General features: G+C 46.0%; 2 protein-coding genes across 2 annotated transcripts; one reads left to right on the top strand and one right to left on the bottom strand.

The window, feature by feature from the left end:
* The first annotated feature begins 741 nt into the window (after positions 1–741).
* LOC134949716 (extracellular calcium-sensing receptor-like) lies at positions 742–11365 on the top strand. Its single transcript, XM_063938471.1, has 6 exons — positions 742–764; positions 1069–1354; positions 3170–4009; positions 7258–7470; positions 8202–8325; positions 10357–11365. The coding sequence occupies exons 1-6, from the start codon at positions 742–744 to the stop codon at positions 11253–11255; spliced, it is 2385 nt and encodes a 794-aa protein (XP_063794541.1). The 3' UTR covers positions 11256–11365.
* A 2585-nt stretch (positions 11366–13950) lies between these two features.
* Positions 13951–14889, bottom strand: LOC134949715 (olfactory receptor 10C1-like). Its single transcript, XM_063938470.1, has one exon. It carries the CDS (start codon positions 14887–14889, stop codon positions 13951–13953), a length of 939 nt encoding a protein of 312 aa, XP_063794540.1.
* Between the last annotated feature and the right edge of the window lie 1773 nt (positions 14890–16662).

Raw genomic sequence — 16662 nt, 5'->3', positions numbered from 1 at the left:
TCCCCTCACATGGCACGCTTTGCTTGCCATGCTTCAGGCAAGGTGCCTCGCTTCACTCGGCACAGATTACCGTTCCAATCGTAGTCCACGTGGATCGTTAAGTATGAAAAGGTTCAAAAAAAGAAAAAAATTGTGAAAAACTCATGTCGACCTTTTGACCTGTTGACCTAGAACATGTCAACCTAGAAACCCTGTCGACCTAGTTACTGTCGACCAATAGTGGTCGACCTAGACTGGCTCACTTCTCCACACTTTTCACTGCTTCATGAATAGACCCCTATTTAAATCCCCACATAAGGAAGATTTCAGTATGGCTTGTAACTTCTCCGGTCTCTACAACTCTATAAGGCCAGGAAAGCTCTCAGATGTAACTTATATCTCTGGGCTGTAAAGAGACCAGGATATGACGTAGCCTGTGCCACCAGTCTGCGGAGAGATCAGTATACGGTGTAACTTGTGTATCAGGGCTGATGGGAAGTCAGAACATGATATTATTGCTGTCCCCATGGTCTGGAGAGATCAGTAGACAACATAACTTCTATCTCCGAGTTTAGGAGAGATCAGCACAATATACAATTTGCAGTGCAAGAGTTGGGCAATTTTATGCCCTGTGCCAGCCCTGCCCCTCTGAACAAGTAACATCATGATGTCAGGCTGCGGGTGCAGGTCCGTTGACACCAAGCTGAAGCGCCGTGCCCAGAGTGTCCGCAGGATGTAACAGGTGTCGTTACAGGGGCAGCAATGGTGCCACCTGTTTACTGGAGGTGAGAACAAGATGCAACGTAAACTTCAAGAGATCTGTAGAGACTATAACTTCAATCAATGTCCAGGTTCAGGAGAGATCAGTATGGGATATATAGGGTATAAGTTAAGTTTTCAGGTTCAGTATGGAATTTAACAGATATCGCTTGGTTTAGGAAAGATTATTATTATAAGAGACATCTATCTCCAGTATGGTACCTTATTGCTGTATACCCCTACACTTTATGTCAGGCTCTTTATCTCTAGGTGGAAGGAACCTCTCTATGGTATGGTGGATTAGGGCTAATATATATCTGTTGTCTCTAGTTTTAGGTCAGAACTGTACAAGTCGGCTCTGGCTTTGCTTTTCGCGGTCCAAGAAATCAACAAAGATCCATATCTTCTACCAAACATCACACTGGGCTTCCAGATGTATGACTCCTGCTACTCCGAGCCACCTGCTCTTCAGGCCACTTTCCAGCTGACCTCAGGTGGGAACTATGCCCCAAACTATAACTGTGCCGCCCGGCCACTTCCACCGGCTGTCATTGGAGATATATCAACTTCGTCATTGGCAATAGGAAGAGTACTTGGCCTTTGGAGGTTACCTCAGGTAAGTAGACTTGAGACTGTTAAGTCCGTGCAATGACGTGAATGAGATGTTGCAAGGATACTTGAGGGCCAGGGATTGACACCTTTTATTCTATGTTTTTGTATGTCCTATAGTACACAAAGCAATGTATAGTTAAAGTAACATCTTTAATGTGATGATTGCAAAATGAAAACGTCATCCAGAAATCAAGATTACCCAATTCTTTTATTCCTGCTATGGTTCTTCGTTAATGTTTAGGCAAGAGTGGACCTATGAGAGAGGGGGGTGTGGCACATAGGTGAGGAGGATCCACCAGAGGGAGGGGCTACTTCTGAGAATGCTCAGGATTTGCATAGTGAGGCCCCAAACAGGATTTATTGTGCGTGTGAATTCCCTGTGCATTGTGGGAGCCTCGGGAAAGGGATGGGACAAGCATTTGCTGAGCCCAACTTCAGATTTTTGCTGTATGGCCAGTGATCCCTTGTTGCACCCCTTGAGTATATACTATATAGGGGGTCATTCCGAGTTGTTCGCTCTGTATTTTTTTCTCGCAACGGAGCGATTAGTCGCTAATGCGCATGCGCAATGTCCGCAGTGCGACTGCGCCAAGTAAATTTGCTATGCAGTTAGGTATTTTACTCACGGCATTACAAGGTTTTTTCTTCGTTCTGCTGATCGTAGTGTGATTGACAGGAAGTGGGTGTTTCTGGGCGGAAACTGGCCGTTTTATGGGTGTGTGCGAAAAAACGCTACCGTTTCTGGGAAAAACACGGGAGTGGCTGGAGAAACGGAGGAGTGTCTGGGCGAACGCTGGGTGTGTTTGTGACGTCAAACCAGGAACGACAAGCACTGAACTGATCGCAGATGCCGAGTAAGTGTGGAGCTACTCAGAAACTGCTAAGAAGTGTCTATTCGCAATTCTACTAATCTTTCGTTCGCAATTTTACTATGCTAAGATTCACTCCCAGTAGGCGGCGGCTTAGCGTGTGCAATGCTGCTAAAAGCAGCTTGCGAGCAAACAACTCGGAATGAGGGCCATAGTTCTAACATTTAGACTTAATTTGGGGTATGTATGTATCAAGCATTGGAGAGTGATGAAGTGGAAAAGTTTCACAGAGCAACCAATCAGCTTATAGCTGTCATTTATCTAGCACAGTCTTGAATTGACCGTTAGTATCTGCTAGGTTGCTTTAGGCAACTACTCTACTTTACCTCTCTCCAAGGTTTGATACATCGTCTCTCCTCTATTATCTAGTCACTATAGAGTGCTATAATTATCTAAAAGGACGCAGCCCTGCCCTTCCCTTGGCCTTCACCTACCCCGCTAGCGCAAAGGTCCTACTCCCATCTCCATTGCTGCAGTGTGAGTCATTGGGGAAGGCAGGGGAGGGGGGAAGTGGGGGGGGGGGGGGGATGCACACCGGCTTTCGCTGTTCATGACAGCTCAATCGGTAGCCCATAAAACCTTAAACTAGGCCTGCAATGGATACTGCCCTCCTAGCATTCTGGCTGTCTGGTTCTGCTGCTGCATGAAAGGGAAAGCTAGCGATGTCAGTGTGCTCTGGCTGGGCGGCCCCCTAACAAAGGGGGGCCGGGGGTACTGTATGCCCTGCGACCCCCCCCCCCCCACCCTAATCTGGCTACCGGCTGCCCTGATAATGAGCATTGAAGTTATGACATCAGAACTCACTGATTATAAACAAAGACATCAAAGATAACTGTTGGTGCCAATATTACATACAGAAGTTTATATATTATGTAAGATGTAAAGATATTTTTTAGGAAGTATGAAGTGGTAGCTCAGTGTAAAGAATGGTATTTTGTATATATTTCCAGGTCAGCTATATAGCCTCCGTTCCAGCCCTGAGTAACAAAATGGACTTTCCGTCATTCTTAAGGACTAGCGTCAGTGTTGCGAATCAGCCGCAAGCAGTGATTGAAATGTGCCTGAAATTTGGCTGGACTTGGATAGGGATCTTTATTTCCTCGATAGACTATTACCTGCAAGCGGGTACAACCCTCAAACGTGAGGCGACCAGGAACGGGATTTGCATAGCATTTTTTGAAACGGTCGACTACGTTCTCAGCATAGCGGTTCTCCCGACGATCGTAGAAACGGTGCGCAGATCAAAAGCCACCGTGGTAATTCTCTACTGCTCCCCAGCAGAGGTTAACATGATATTCATCGGGGTCCTTCAACATAATCTCTTTGGAAAAGTCTGGATTGGCACCGAAGCCTGGTTCACCACCCCAATATTCAAGCAGAAGCAGTACTGGGACCTTCTCAACGGCACCATAGGGATCGCAAGAAGTCGAAATACACTACCACACTTCTCCAGCTTCCTCCAGTCTGTCCACCCTTCCACATACTCCAGGATGCTCTCCATCCAACAGTTTTGGGAGATATTATTTAACTGCAGGTGGGCTGTGGGTGAGACCAATAGTAGAGTATCATCTGCTGTAGGCCCAGGCAGCCGGGTTTGTACGGGGTTGGAGAAACTGGTGACAGATGACATTACGGAGTACAATGACCCGACATCACAAGCCGTGTATTCGGCTCACAATGCTCTCTACGCCATTGCTCATGCTCTCCACAACCTGCTGACCTGTGAACCTGACGAAGGACCCTTCGCTGGGAAGTCTTGTGCCGATAAACATGATATTAAACCTTGGCAGGTAAACGTAGTTACTGTATTCTCATGCCCCATATCTTACCAACACATAACCTCAGCCACACATCCCCATCATGGCTTGCAGCACTGGATGTCCATGGAAGCATGTTTCCATGGTAACATACATGATGGTTTCCCGGGTAGGTTATTGTACGAGTGCCCTCCCGCTGTTATCAGGGTGCTGCTGCTGCTGTGCATGTGCAAAGTGGAACAGGCAAAGCAAAGACAGAGCAGAGATTAGTGATAGTGGCCGTGTGGCAGGCCCAGGTTCCCTGCTGCGGTGCACACAACCGGAACACAGCAGAGGAAGAGGGCGGGACCACTGAGCTTGCACCATTTATTAAAACCAAGATTCTTTTTTCAGTCACTGCCCATCCAAAATGGTATCTGGATGATAGATAGACAGTGTCTAGTGAGACAGTCAATAGATAGACACCATATGTTAGACAGACATTAGGTCGACGGGGTCAAAAGGTCGACATGAAAAGGGTAGACAGTACAAAAGGTCGACAAGGTCAAAAGGTCAACATGAAAATGGTCGACATACAAAAGATAGACACTTTTTTAAACATTTTACATGTTTTTGGACTATTTCATACCTTCTCTATCCATGTCGGCATAGAGTTGGTTATAAACCTTGTGGCGAGCGCAGCGAGCCACCGAGCCCGAAGCATGGCCAGTGAAGCGAGCCCCGCGAGGGGATGCCTTTCTACAATTTGGGGTCCCAGATGACAAAACTATCCACACAAACCACAAAAATGCAAAAAACATGGGGTCTACCTTTATTTGTGTCGACCATTTTCATGTCGACCTTTTGACCCTGTCAACCTTTTGTACGATCTATCTTTTCATGTCGACCGTTTGACCCTGTCGACCTAATGTCTGTCTAACATATGGGGCCAAATGTAATAGAGTGAGAGTTTCAGAAAGTGAGAGATTTGGTAAGGTTTTGCAGTTTTTTCTTAAAGTGGCAATCATTTACACTGCAAGATCAGCCTGGTTTTGCAGTGTAAATGATTGCCACTTTAAACAAAACTGCAAAACCTTACCAAATCTCTCACTTTCTGAAACTCTCACTCTATTACATTTGGCCCATGGTGTCTATCTATTGACTGTCTAACTAGACACTGTCTATCTATCAACCCACACCCTCCAAAATTATGGATACTCCGCAGGGGTGTATCTAGGGGTCTGAGCGCCCCTGGCAAAGTAAGTAACTGGTGCCCCCCACCTCCCCCACCCAGAGGGGGGGGGGGTTACAGATAGGTTGAGGTCAGGGACACTGAGGGAGAATTACAGAGAGGGTGCAGGTAGGGACAATGAGGTGGAGGGCTTACAGGGAGGCTGAGGTCAGGGACACTGAGGGGCAATTACAGGGAGTGTGCGGGCAGGGACACTGAGGGGGAATTACGGGGAGGGTACGGCCAGGGACACTGAGGTTGAATTACAGGAGGGTGCGGGCAGGGACACTGAGGGGGGTGTCACAGGGAGGTTGAGGTCAGAAACACTGAGGAAGAATTACAGGAGGGTGCGGACAGGGACACCAAGGGGATATATGCACACAATACACATACAGTTAAAAACCCTTTCTAGGTGTGATGGCACTACATGTCCCAGCAAATCCAGTTGACAAGGTGTGCTGGGACTTGTAGTCTCAACACAACTGGACAGGCAGTCAGTGGTCTAGATACCTCTCCATACAGAGATCTTTGTAAGCTGTTATCCAGACTGCCAGGATAGACCATGCAGTGCAGCTACGGTACCACAGAATATGTACAGGTATGGTCATGCTGCACTGCTGACTGGTGCTGATTGTAGTGGCTGGTGTTTGGTGGCAGACCGCATGGGACCAATGAGAAGGGGAGCGGAAGAGGAAGAGACTCGCGCCTCCCCCCCCATACCTGGAAGTGCCCCGCTCCCCGGCTATATTCACCATCATTGTGACCGTAGTCACAGAGAGTGTCAGGGTACAATACGCTTCTGAGAGTCCGGCAGTGGATGAGCACTGCTAAGGGATGTACTCAGTGAGAACTAGTATGTCATTCTACCCCCTGGTGCGGGTGGCACTGCCGGGCGGCGCCCCCCCACCCCCACCCCCCGTTGGCTGTCGCCCTGGCAAGTGCCATCCTGGCCAATAGGAAGATACACCCCTGATACTCCGGACTCCGAACAGATTCCCTGACTTCTGGAAAGTCCGGAGTAATCTGTTTTCCCCTCTGTCCGGTGCTTAATAATAATAATAATAGCATGGAATAGGGAACATCCACTCAGTGCTGTTGAATAAAGCCGCACGTTTTCCGACAGCTCTTGGAATAATGTAATGAAGAAGAGGCACCCTGTAACTGATTAAAGGGGGGACAAGCCATAATGTGAGGGGGGCGAAAACACATTAGAAATAGTGGGGCCGGCACTTAGGAGGGAGGGAGACTAAGGTACATATGTACTAAGCCTTGGGGAGTGATAAAGTGGAGAGAGATAAAGTACCGACCAATCAGCTCCTGTCATTTTTCAAACATCCTGTAACATGGCAGTTAGGAGCTGGTTGGTACTTTTTCTCTCTCCAATGCCTAAGCGTGTTGTTAATATCAGTCCGCCACAGTCTCATGTAAGTATGGCTGTGCCTCACACAAGGTAGAGGATGAGGTACAATATTCCTGGGTTCCTGCTTGACTGGAGACCCAGGTCAAGGGCCTTTGCACCCAATATTTCTACCCTCTTCCCCTTGGTACCCTGGGAACACAGACATGTGCATGCTGGTAATTGTAGTCACATAAATATTTGAGATAAACCTGTGCAGACTCAGAGGTCAAGAAAAAGATTAGTCAGTGCTAGATATATATTCTGATATTTAATGTATATATACCAAGTACCTTTGCCTCATGATAGAATCCCCCCCCCCCCCCCCCCACCTACCAAAAGAAAATCTAAATCCTGTCAATTATGAGGACAAAATTGTGCATACGGTAAATGCTGAATTCATGCCTTGGATAGAGGTAAAGTGGGTGGAGATAAAGTAGCAGCCAATCAGCTCCGAACTGTCATTTTTCAAACCCAGCCTGTGACATGGAAGTTAGGAGCTGATTGGCTGGTACTTTATCTCCATCCAAGACCCCTGAGTGTTAGTATCTGCAGAGCTCTCAGCTCAAAACCATAATTCTCCTCAGATTATGATTCGTTAATGAACGTGGATTTTGTGGTCTCCTCTTTATTCCTTGCTGTGGCGTAACAAATGTTATTATGTTTTTATTTCAGCTTCTTTATCACTTGAGAAGAGTTCATTTTGTCAACACTGCCGGGGAAGAAGTGTCATTTGATGCTAACGGAGACATCAACGGCTACTTTGATATTCTGAATTGGCAGCTAGAAGACAACATTGGTAAATATGTGAAAGTCGGGACGGTCAGCCCCAGTCAGGGATTCTCCAGTAATGACAGCGCCATTTTCTGGGCTGGAGGACCGGGCAAGGTGAATTTCCGTATTCATGCTAGTACCATGCACTATTAAAACAATCTTGTTTTCTTAAAGTGTTTTAGGGATAGAGATTATGTATTACGTTTTATGGGGGTCATTCCGAGTTGTTCGCTCGTTATTTTTTTGTCGCAACGGAGCGATTAGTCGCTAATGCGCATGCGCAATGTCCGCAGTGCGACTGCGCCAAGTAAATTTGCTATGCAGTTAGGAATTTTACTCACGGCATTACGAGGTTTTTTCTTCGTTCTGGTGATCGTAATGTGATTGACAGGAAGTGGGTGTTTCTGGGCGGAAACTGGCCGTTTTATGGGAGTGTGTGAAAAAACGCTACCGTTTCTGGGAAAAACGCGGGAGTGGCTGGAGAAACGGGGGAGTGTCTGGGTGAACGCTGGGTGTGTTTGTGACGTCAAACCAGGAACGACAAGCACTGAACTGATCGCACTGGAAGAGTAAGTCTCGAGCTACTCAGAAACTGCACAGAGAAGTCTTTTCGCAATATTGCAAATCTTTCGTTCGCAATTTTGATAAGCTAAGATTCACTCCCAGTAGGCGGCGGCTTAGCGTGTGCAAAGCTGCTAAAAGCAGCTTGCGAGCGAACAACTCGGAATGAGGGCCTATGGCCATGGGTTTATTACTTAATACTATACACTTATGGGCCTTATTCTAAAAATGAGTCAAATAAAAGGAAAGCTTAGATACTGTATTTGTTCTGTTTGATATACCAGGTTCCAATATCAGTCTGCAGCGGTGACTGCCCTCCTGGTTACAGGAAGACGCCGCGGAGAGGTCAGCCGGTCTGTTGCTTTGACTGCCTTCTGTGCCCGGAGGGGATGATTTCCAACCAAACAAGTGAGTATTAGACTAGTCCCACTCTCTGCTCAATACTGAGTGTCTCCACGGCTGTGTAGAAAAGCAGCGGAAGCTGCAGCGCTGGCGCCATGTTTTATGCGTACGACTTCACAGTCACGTGCCGAGACACGCCCTGAAAATGGTCACGGCGCGTCTTTGTTTACCTCAGCTAAATGTCCTCTTCCTGTCAGTTACTCTGCGACTGACTCCTCACCGCAAGCGGCATCGCAAAGGACTCTTGGCGCGTGGCACTTCGGCCGCCACGCATGCAGATTCTGCTGCTAATAGCTCAGCTGTGACACCATTGAAGTTGCGGCTGCATCTATATCAGGCTCTCAATACACATTTCACACATTGATCCACACTCTGGGAGGGAGCAGACAGGTTAGCGGTGTGGGGAGGCAGCAGGGGGGTGTTACATAGATTGATTTATTTTAAAATGCAGAATTATAGGGATTAAAGTGACTTGCGTGTAATATTTCTGCCTGCGTGGTGCAGCATGCCACAGATTTTGTTGACATTAAATAGCTGATTTCCACAACCCATTTATAAAAGCCCTGTGAGACATGATTGATAACTTATATGGAGCCAATCAATCAATATTACCATACAGGGCACCTCTAGGATAGGATTGTGGGGTGCAGGTTATTTCAATTTATGAGGAATGAGAGAATCAGAAAATAATTTACAAGCATGGGTAAAACCTTAAAAACAGAACTCCCAGTGCTATCTGCTTCTGATAGAGGGAATCATTCCGAGTTGATCGCTCGCTAGCAGTTTGTAGCAGTCGTGCAAATGCTATGCCACCGCCCACTCGGAGTGTATTTTAGCTTAGCAGAAGTGCGAACGAAAGGATCACAGAGCGACTACAAAAAAAAATTGTGCAGTTTCAGAGTAGCTCCAGACCTACTCAGCGCTTGCGATCACTTCAGACTGTTCAGTTCCTGTTTTGACGTCACAAACACGCCCTGCGTTCGCCCAGCCACGCCTGCGTTTTTCCTGGCACGCCTGAGTTTTTTCGAACACTCCCTGAAAATGGTCAATTGACACCCAGAAACACCCCCTTCCTGTCAATCACTCTGCGGCCAGCAGTGCGACTGAAATGCATCGCTAGACCCTGTGACCGTTGTGAAAGTATGTCGCGCATGCGCAGAAGTGCCATTTTTTTGCATCATCGCTGCGCAGCGAACATTTTTAGCTAGCGATCAATTCGGAATGACCCCCAGAGACTCAATGCATTTTAATGACAGTGGGCCTAGTTGAGAGTTGATTGCAGCAGCAAATTTGTTAGCAGTTGGGCCAAACCATGGGGGTCATTCCAAGTTGATCGCTAGCTGCCGTTGTACGCAACGCAGCGATCAGTGAAAAAAACAGCTAATCTGCGCATGCGTATGTACCGCAATGCGCACGCGTGACGTACGGGTACAAAGTTCTTTGTGGTTTTGCACAGGTTCTAGCGAAGCTTTTAGTCGCACGGCACAACGCAAGAAGATTGACATGAAGTGGGCGTTTCTGTGTGTCAACTGACCGTTTTTAGGGAGTGCTTAGAAAAACGCAGGCGTGTCGGGAAAAACACAGGCGTGGCTGGGCGAACGCTGGGCGGGTGTGTGACGTCAAAAGCCGTCCCTCCGTCGTTAGAATCAACGCACACGAAGAGTAACTGCAGGACTGGTCTTGTTTTGCACAAAAAGATTTTGCAGGCGCTCTGCTGCACAAGCGTTCGCACTTCTGCAAAGTGAAAATACACTCCCCAGCGGGCGGCGGCAATGCGTTTGCACGGCTGCTAAAAACTGCTAGCGAGCGATCAACTCGGAATGACCCCCCATGTGCACTGCAGGTGGGGCAGATGTAACATGTGCAGAGAGAGTTAGATTTGGGTGGGGGGTGTTCAAACTGAAATCTAAATTGCTGTGTAAAAATAAAGCAGCCAGTATTTACCCTGCACAGAAACAATATAACCCACCCAAATAGCAGGGATTCGTGTTTTTTTTTTGTGTGCAGTGATTTAATTTACTCAATATTATTTTGCAGATTCTATGTCTTGCTTCATTTGTTCAGAAGACCAGTGGTCAAATAATGAAAGAACCAAATGCGTTCCTAAGGTCATCGAATTCCTCTCCTATGAGGAACCCTTGGGGCTGGTGATGGCGTCATTCTCAGTGATCTTCTCTTTGGCCACAATGATGGTGCTGTGCGTGTTTTTCAGGTTCCGGGACACTGTAGTGGTGAAAGCGAATAACCGCAACCTCAGCTACCTCCTCCTACTGTCCCTAACATTCTGCTTCCTCTGCTCCTTGGCATTCATCGGCCGCCCATCCAGACTGACCTGCACCATCAGACAAGCTCTCTTCGGGGTCATATTCTCGCTGTGTATCTCCTGTATCTTGGCCAAAACCATCATCGTTGTCATTGCCTTTAATGCCACCAGACCTGGCAGCAATTTGAGGGCGTGGGTTGGTTTCCAGACAGCCCTCCTTGTTGTCTCTACTTCAAACTGTGTCCAGGTGATTATTATCCTGGTGTGGCTGGTCAGGTTCCCACCGTTTCTAGAGCCTAATTATCATGTCTTAACTGGTGTCATCCTCATGGAATGTAATGAGGGTTCTGTCATCATGTTCTTCTGCACCATAGGATACTTGGGCTTCTTGGCCTTGATCAGTTTTGTGGTCGCCTTTCTGGCTAGGAACTTACCGGACAGCTTCAATGAGGCGAAATACATCACCTTCAGCATGCTGACCTTCCTCAGTGTCTGGGCGAGTTTTATTCCTGCCTATCTCAGCACTAAGGGCAAATACATTGTTGCCAGTGAGATATTTACCATATTACTGTCCAGTTTTGGTCTTCTGTGCTTTATATTTGGCCCCAAATGCAATGTCATCCTCCTGAAGCCATCAATGAACACAAGAGAATATTTAAGGTCAAATGCATAAAATCAGACACTGCAAGAAATATTTTTAAATAATAAGGAGGTTCCATACAGCAGAAGGAGCAGGGTGTTCCGTAGTCATCACTAGGTGTAAGTGCAAACAATGGATTTGCATGGGGGGGAGGGTTCCATTTTTGGCTTTCACCAAAATTTTCTTACACGATATGTGTGCACAGTCTTCAAATTCTATGAACAATATATGTAACCAATACCATATATATACTCCCGGCTGTGGAACATTCTGCACTACAAAGAGGAGCCTAACAGGTTGCTTGTTTGAGCCTTATATTCTGTATATCTTACGTAGACTATGACTACATGTGTCGCTATAAATGTTCATATTATATATATTCATATTATATTCATATTTTATATTGACCTCATAAAAAAACAAAGGGGTCCCACTGACAGCTGTAAAATCGGTTAATTTTTGCAGGAAATAAAGTTCTCAGACCCACCAGCTACACAATGTACATATCCCTAAATGTTCCATCTACACCCATTAAAGATCATTTCATCCTGCAATATTAAATATTGTTTTTATACATGGACACAATACAAGATGCATGATTGCACCTCACTTGCCTTTACCAAAGAACGCCATCTAGAACGCAAGGCATGCGCTAAACTGTATAAATAGGAATAGTCGCTGAAGAATAGACACACGAGACCCCAAGGTAGCATCTGCAGGGTCATATTTTTTGATTCTTAGAGCACCCCTTGTCGCCTTACTAAAGATGCACTACAAGAGGTTATCTGGTCGATGGCCAAATAGAGGACATTGGACTTTGGGGGTAATTCTGACCCGTTCGCTCGCTGCTTTTTGTTGCAGCCGAGCGAACGGGTCCCTACTGCGCATGCGCTAACGCTATAGTTTGCCGGCGCATGCCAGACAGCCGAAGCTCATAGCAGGGCTGCGATCGCCTCTGCCTGATTGACAGGCAGAGGCGTTCGATGAGCGGGCGAAACGGCGGCGTTTGGCCGCCGGTTCGTAGGCGCGGTCCGGCCAACACAGGCGTGGCCGGACCGAATGGGGGGCGGGCCGCAGCAGCTGTGTGACGTCATACGCAGCCTCTGCAGGCCGGGGAGCGAGGAGTAGCTCCCGGCCAGCGCAACTTTAGCTACACTTGAAGTGCAAAGGCATCGCCGCTGTGCGATACCTTTGCACTTCTGCGGGGGGGGGGGGGGGCACTGACATGCGGGGCGGGATAGCCCTGTGCAGGGCGTCCCCCCGCATGTCAGGGAAGAAGATCGTAGCTGTGCTAAATTTAGCACAGCTACGATCAACTCGGCTGTATTGTTCTCTCTGTATTGTATTGCAGCTGAGAACAATAGATGAAAGGCTTATGCTAATAAGCCTTGGTGCACCTAGGCACAGCAGAGAAGGCTAGATAAGCGTAGCTCCATCTGTATGTATTAAACCTTGGAGAGAGATAAAGTACCAACCAATCAGCTATTGTCAGTTTGCAGGCGTTTGAAAAATGACAGCCAGGAGCTGATTGGTTGGTAGTTTATCTTTCTCTACTTTATCTCTCTCCAAGTTTTGCCTCTTTGTTCTTTACTACTTGCAACTCATGGGCAGGCGTCAGTTAGGACACTTCAGTTGAAGGTGTTACCCTAACTCTAAAAAAGGACACCTGGAAGGACGGGGGGGGGGGGGGGGGGGTCTAATATCTGATCTTCATATTGTAGGATTTTTATGTAACCTATTGGGGAATGTCAATAAAGTTATTTTAAAAAACTATAGCCATTTAAAAACAATATTTTAAATATATATATCTAAGTATGAAAATGTATACCAACATTAACAGTACCCGGTGATGGACAGGCTGCAGTATAAGATAGCTGGCACTGGACCCATTAAGTTAAGAGTATGATACAGATTTGGTATAAATTGGGCGCATATGGCTACCAAGATAGGTTTACAGGAACAGTGGGTATATACGCCCATATTCAGAGTTATATTGATTTGCGATGTGACCGCTAAATCGGAGGTGCACTTTTTGCCAGTTGGCCTTGCAGCAGAACCAGTTGGAGTAATGTGAGAAAGATGTCCAATGTTTATGAGCACTGTGTAAAATGTTAGCGTTGCATAAATTAAGGCTAAAATTTAGTAAAAATATGATGAGTAATGGCTTTACGAACCCTAAGATACTGTTTACCCTTTTAATAAATGGTCTAGGTATTATTTTATAAATTTGAAGAAAGACAATGCTTAGCTTACAGTCCAATTTGCTGAGGACATTTTAGGTACCTTACATGTTCCACTTACCTTATCATCATTCACACTCACTCCGTCAGTCAGTCACCTACTTACTATTTACTAAGCTTTGGATAGAGATAAAGTGGATGTTAATAAAGTATCAACCAATCAGCTCCTAACTGTCATTTTTCAAACCCAGCCTGTGACATGGCAGTTAGGAGTTGATTGACTGGTACTTTAGCTCCATCCAAGGCTTAATAATTAGACCCCTTAGTCACTCACACCATATCACCAACCATCCTCAACTGTTTCCAACAATTTAAGCTCCAGTATATGCCACCAAAATAGAAGACTTCCTTGCCCACCATCTTTAATCAATTTTGTAAATCAAGGAAGATCAGCTCAAGCCTTGAAGGTTCATCTGCAGAGTTAAGAGAAGACTACAGGTTGCCTGAACATTTATTTAATCCGTAGGTTAGATTTTTGGTTTGTGTTATCATTTTTTGCGTAAAATGTGAATCTCCTTGATGATCTTCTGCAGTGACCCTCTGACTTCTTGGTTCCTTAAACTGTAGATGAGTGGGTTCAACATGGGAGTCACTACACTATAAAAGAGTGCTAGGAACCTATCAGTGTGTAGAGAGTACAGGGATCGGGGTCGTAAGTACATAAACGAGGCCGTGCCGTAGAAGAGAGTGACTGACGTCAGGTGGGACACACAAGTGGAGTATGCCTTCCCCCGCTTTTCCACCGAAGTCATTTTCAGTAGCGTTGAGATAATTCGGGTGTAGGATGCAAGAATCAGGAGAAAGGGCGTCAGGAGGATGGCCACACACACGCTGAAAATGGCAATCTCATTCAGGTAGGTTTCTGAGCATGCCAGCTTTAGGACTGGAGGTATGTCACAGAAGAAGTGGTCAATGACATTAGGACCACAGTAGGTTAGTGTAAAGATAAAGGTTGTCTGTCCTAAGGAAAGAAGCGCGCCGGAGGACCACGCCAAAGCAGACAGGTAGCCGCACCTCTGCTTGCTCATCACCATATTGTAGAAGAGCGGTTGGCAGATAGCTGTGTAACGATCAAATGCCATAATAGCCAAGAGAAGACACTCGGTGGTCCCTAAGAACAGAAAGAAGAACATCTGGATGGCGCAGCCAAGGAACGAAATTCTTTTATCCCCTGACACCAGGTTTTTAAGAATGTTCGGAAGAGTGACAGATGAGTACACTGTCTCCAGGATGGACAAGTTACACAGGAAGAAGTACATGGGGGAGTGGAGAGCATGGTCTGAGTGCACAATGTAGACAACTGCCCCATTACCCATCAGAGTGACCAGGTAAACGAAGAGGAAGAAGACGAAGTACGGAAGCCAGACTTCTGTGAAAGCTGAGAAGCCAAGAATTAAGAAACTGGTCACCGTGGTTTGGTTACTCATTGTGGTCATTGGCGATCAGCCTTCATCCTGCTTGGCAAACAGTACCGGAGTATGGTGGACTAGGTGACGGGTCAGTGATGGCTGACAATGAATATGGAATATAGAATGTTATTGGATAAACAGCATGACGTCAAGAAACCACCAATGAAAGTAGCAAAGATTGATCCTCATTAAACGCACAAGAGAGGGAATTGTTGCACTTTTTTACATTCATTTGTACATATATATATCCTCCTACGATGATCATTAGCGGTAGAGGAAATTAGCATAGCGCATCTTGAGGACTATACTCTTACTATGCTTTTTTTTACACAATTACTTGCTCTATCTTCTCAGATTCTCAGTGCTATCATCACGTATCTTAATCTGGGAACGGAACCTGTGCGGTTGCAGAAATTAAAAAGAAAATAAAAATGTTAAAAGTGCATTCTACTCAAATATGTCTTGTTTAGCTCTGTATGTCCTCCTTGTAAAAATAGCACAATCGTTTTTCAATTCAATGAGCACTTTGTATTGTGGAGAACTGCGAGTGAAAGCGCAAGTGAAATAATTATATAACACAAATAAAGTTTTTGCAACTCATCCGTTACCCGTATCCAGGAGTAGCACCAAGGCACTGCAGATATAAATGTTCTGCCAGTGCAGATTAACCAGAAGTTTAAGGTGACAGTATAAAGATAGTGCTATACATACATGTTAATCATATTATGGTTAAATGTGAGATGATCTGCTAGTTTCAATACCAGACCAGTCTCGGGCATAGCGGCCATTGCTAAAAGGTCACATGACTATGACATCATGTGACTCGTCTCAACACACATCCTGTCATGACATTATAACCCTCATTCATTTAAACGCTTCTGGTTTGTTAAATTCAGTAAATAATAGACGTGGCTATGCAAAGGTGCTCCATTATAAAAACTGATTGTTACAATGAAAAAGCTCTGACCCCACTTTTCCTTTAAAAAAAAACAAACATGGGGTACTAAATTATACAACATAAAACAGCAGCTGTATCTGGTTTATTACTATTGTTGAAGTAATAGGACCTACACATTAGGCGATTGGCAACCGAGGTGCCCGACGGCCGACACGGCCGACCCGGCAGCAGGGGGGGGCAGTGACGGGGGGGAGTGAAGTTTCTTCACTCCCCCCGTCACCCGGCTCTGTAGACGTGCAGGCAAATATGGACGATCTCGTCCATATTGGCCTGCATGCACAGCCGACATGTCACCAGCGATTAACGAGCGCGGGGCCGCGCATCGTTCATCGCTGGTGCCTCCACACTGCACGATATGAACGTTATCTTGTTCATTAATGAACGAGATCGTTCATATCGTGCAGTGATGTCGGCCAGTGTGTAGGGCCCATAAGAATTGACCATTGGGGCTGTCTGAAAGGCTAAAAGGTGTCCAGAATTAGGAGCCAGGGCTATAGAACTTTTTCTGACCTGTTTACATTTAATGTAATCCTCCATTTGTGTCTTCGCATCAAAATGAAAATGTAATTTGTTGCCATGCCATCCAAGGGGATATGTATAGAGTGCTCTACATTCTGTGTGAGAAATCCAAGCAGAACACTGTATATTGTGTGCAAGACCATCAATACAGAACATCTACTCAATCAGAAAGCTCTGCAGGATTTGGTGAGCTGCGTATGATCTTCAGGAGAAAGATTTGCATGCAACATACAGAGATACAACATCCGGCATGTAGTTAAATGATGTAAGTGTTCGGGCTGACAAGCTCCTTTTCTAGGCATCAGCTATACATT

The sequence above is a fragment of the Pseudophryne corroboree genome, chromosome 8 (genome assembly GCF_028390025.1).
Source record: "Pseudophryne corroboree isolate aPseCor3 chromosome 8, aPseCor3.hap2, whole genome shotgun sequence".
NCBI lineage: Eukaryota > Metazoa > Chordata > Amphibia > Anura > Myobatrachidae > Pseudophryne > Pseudophryne corroboree.
The sequence above is the reverse complement of the archived record's forward strand: the minus strand, read 5'-3'. Positions and strand labels throughout refer to the sequence as shown.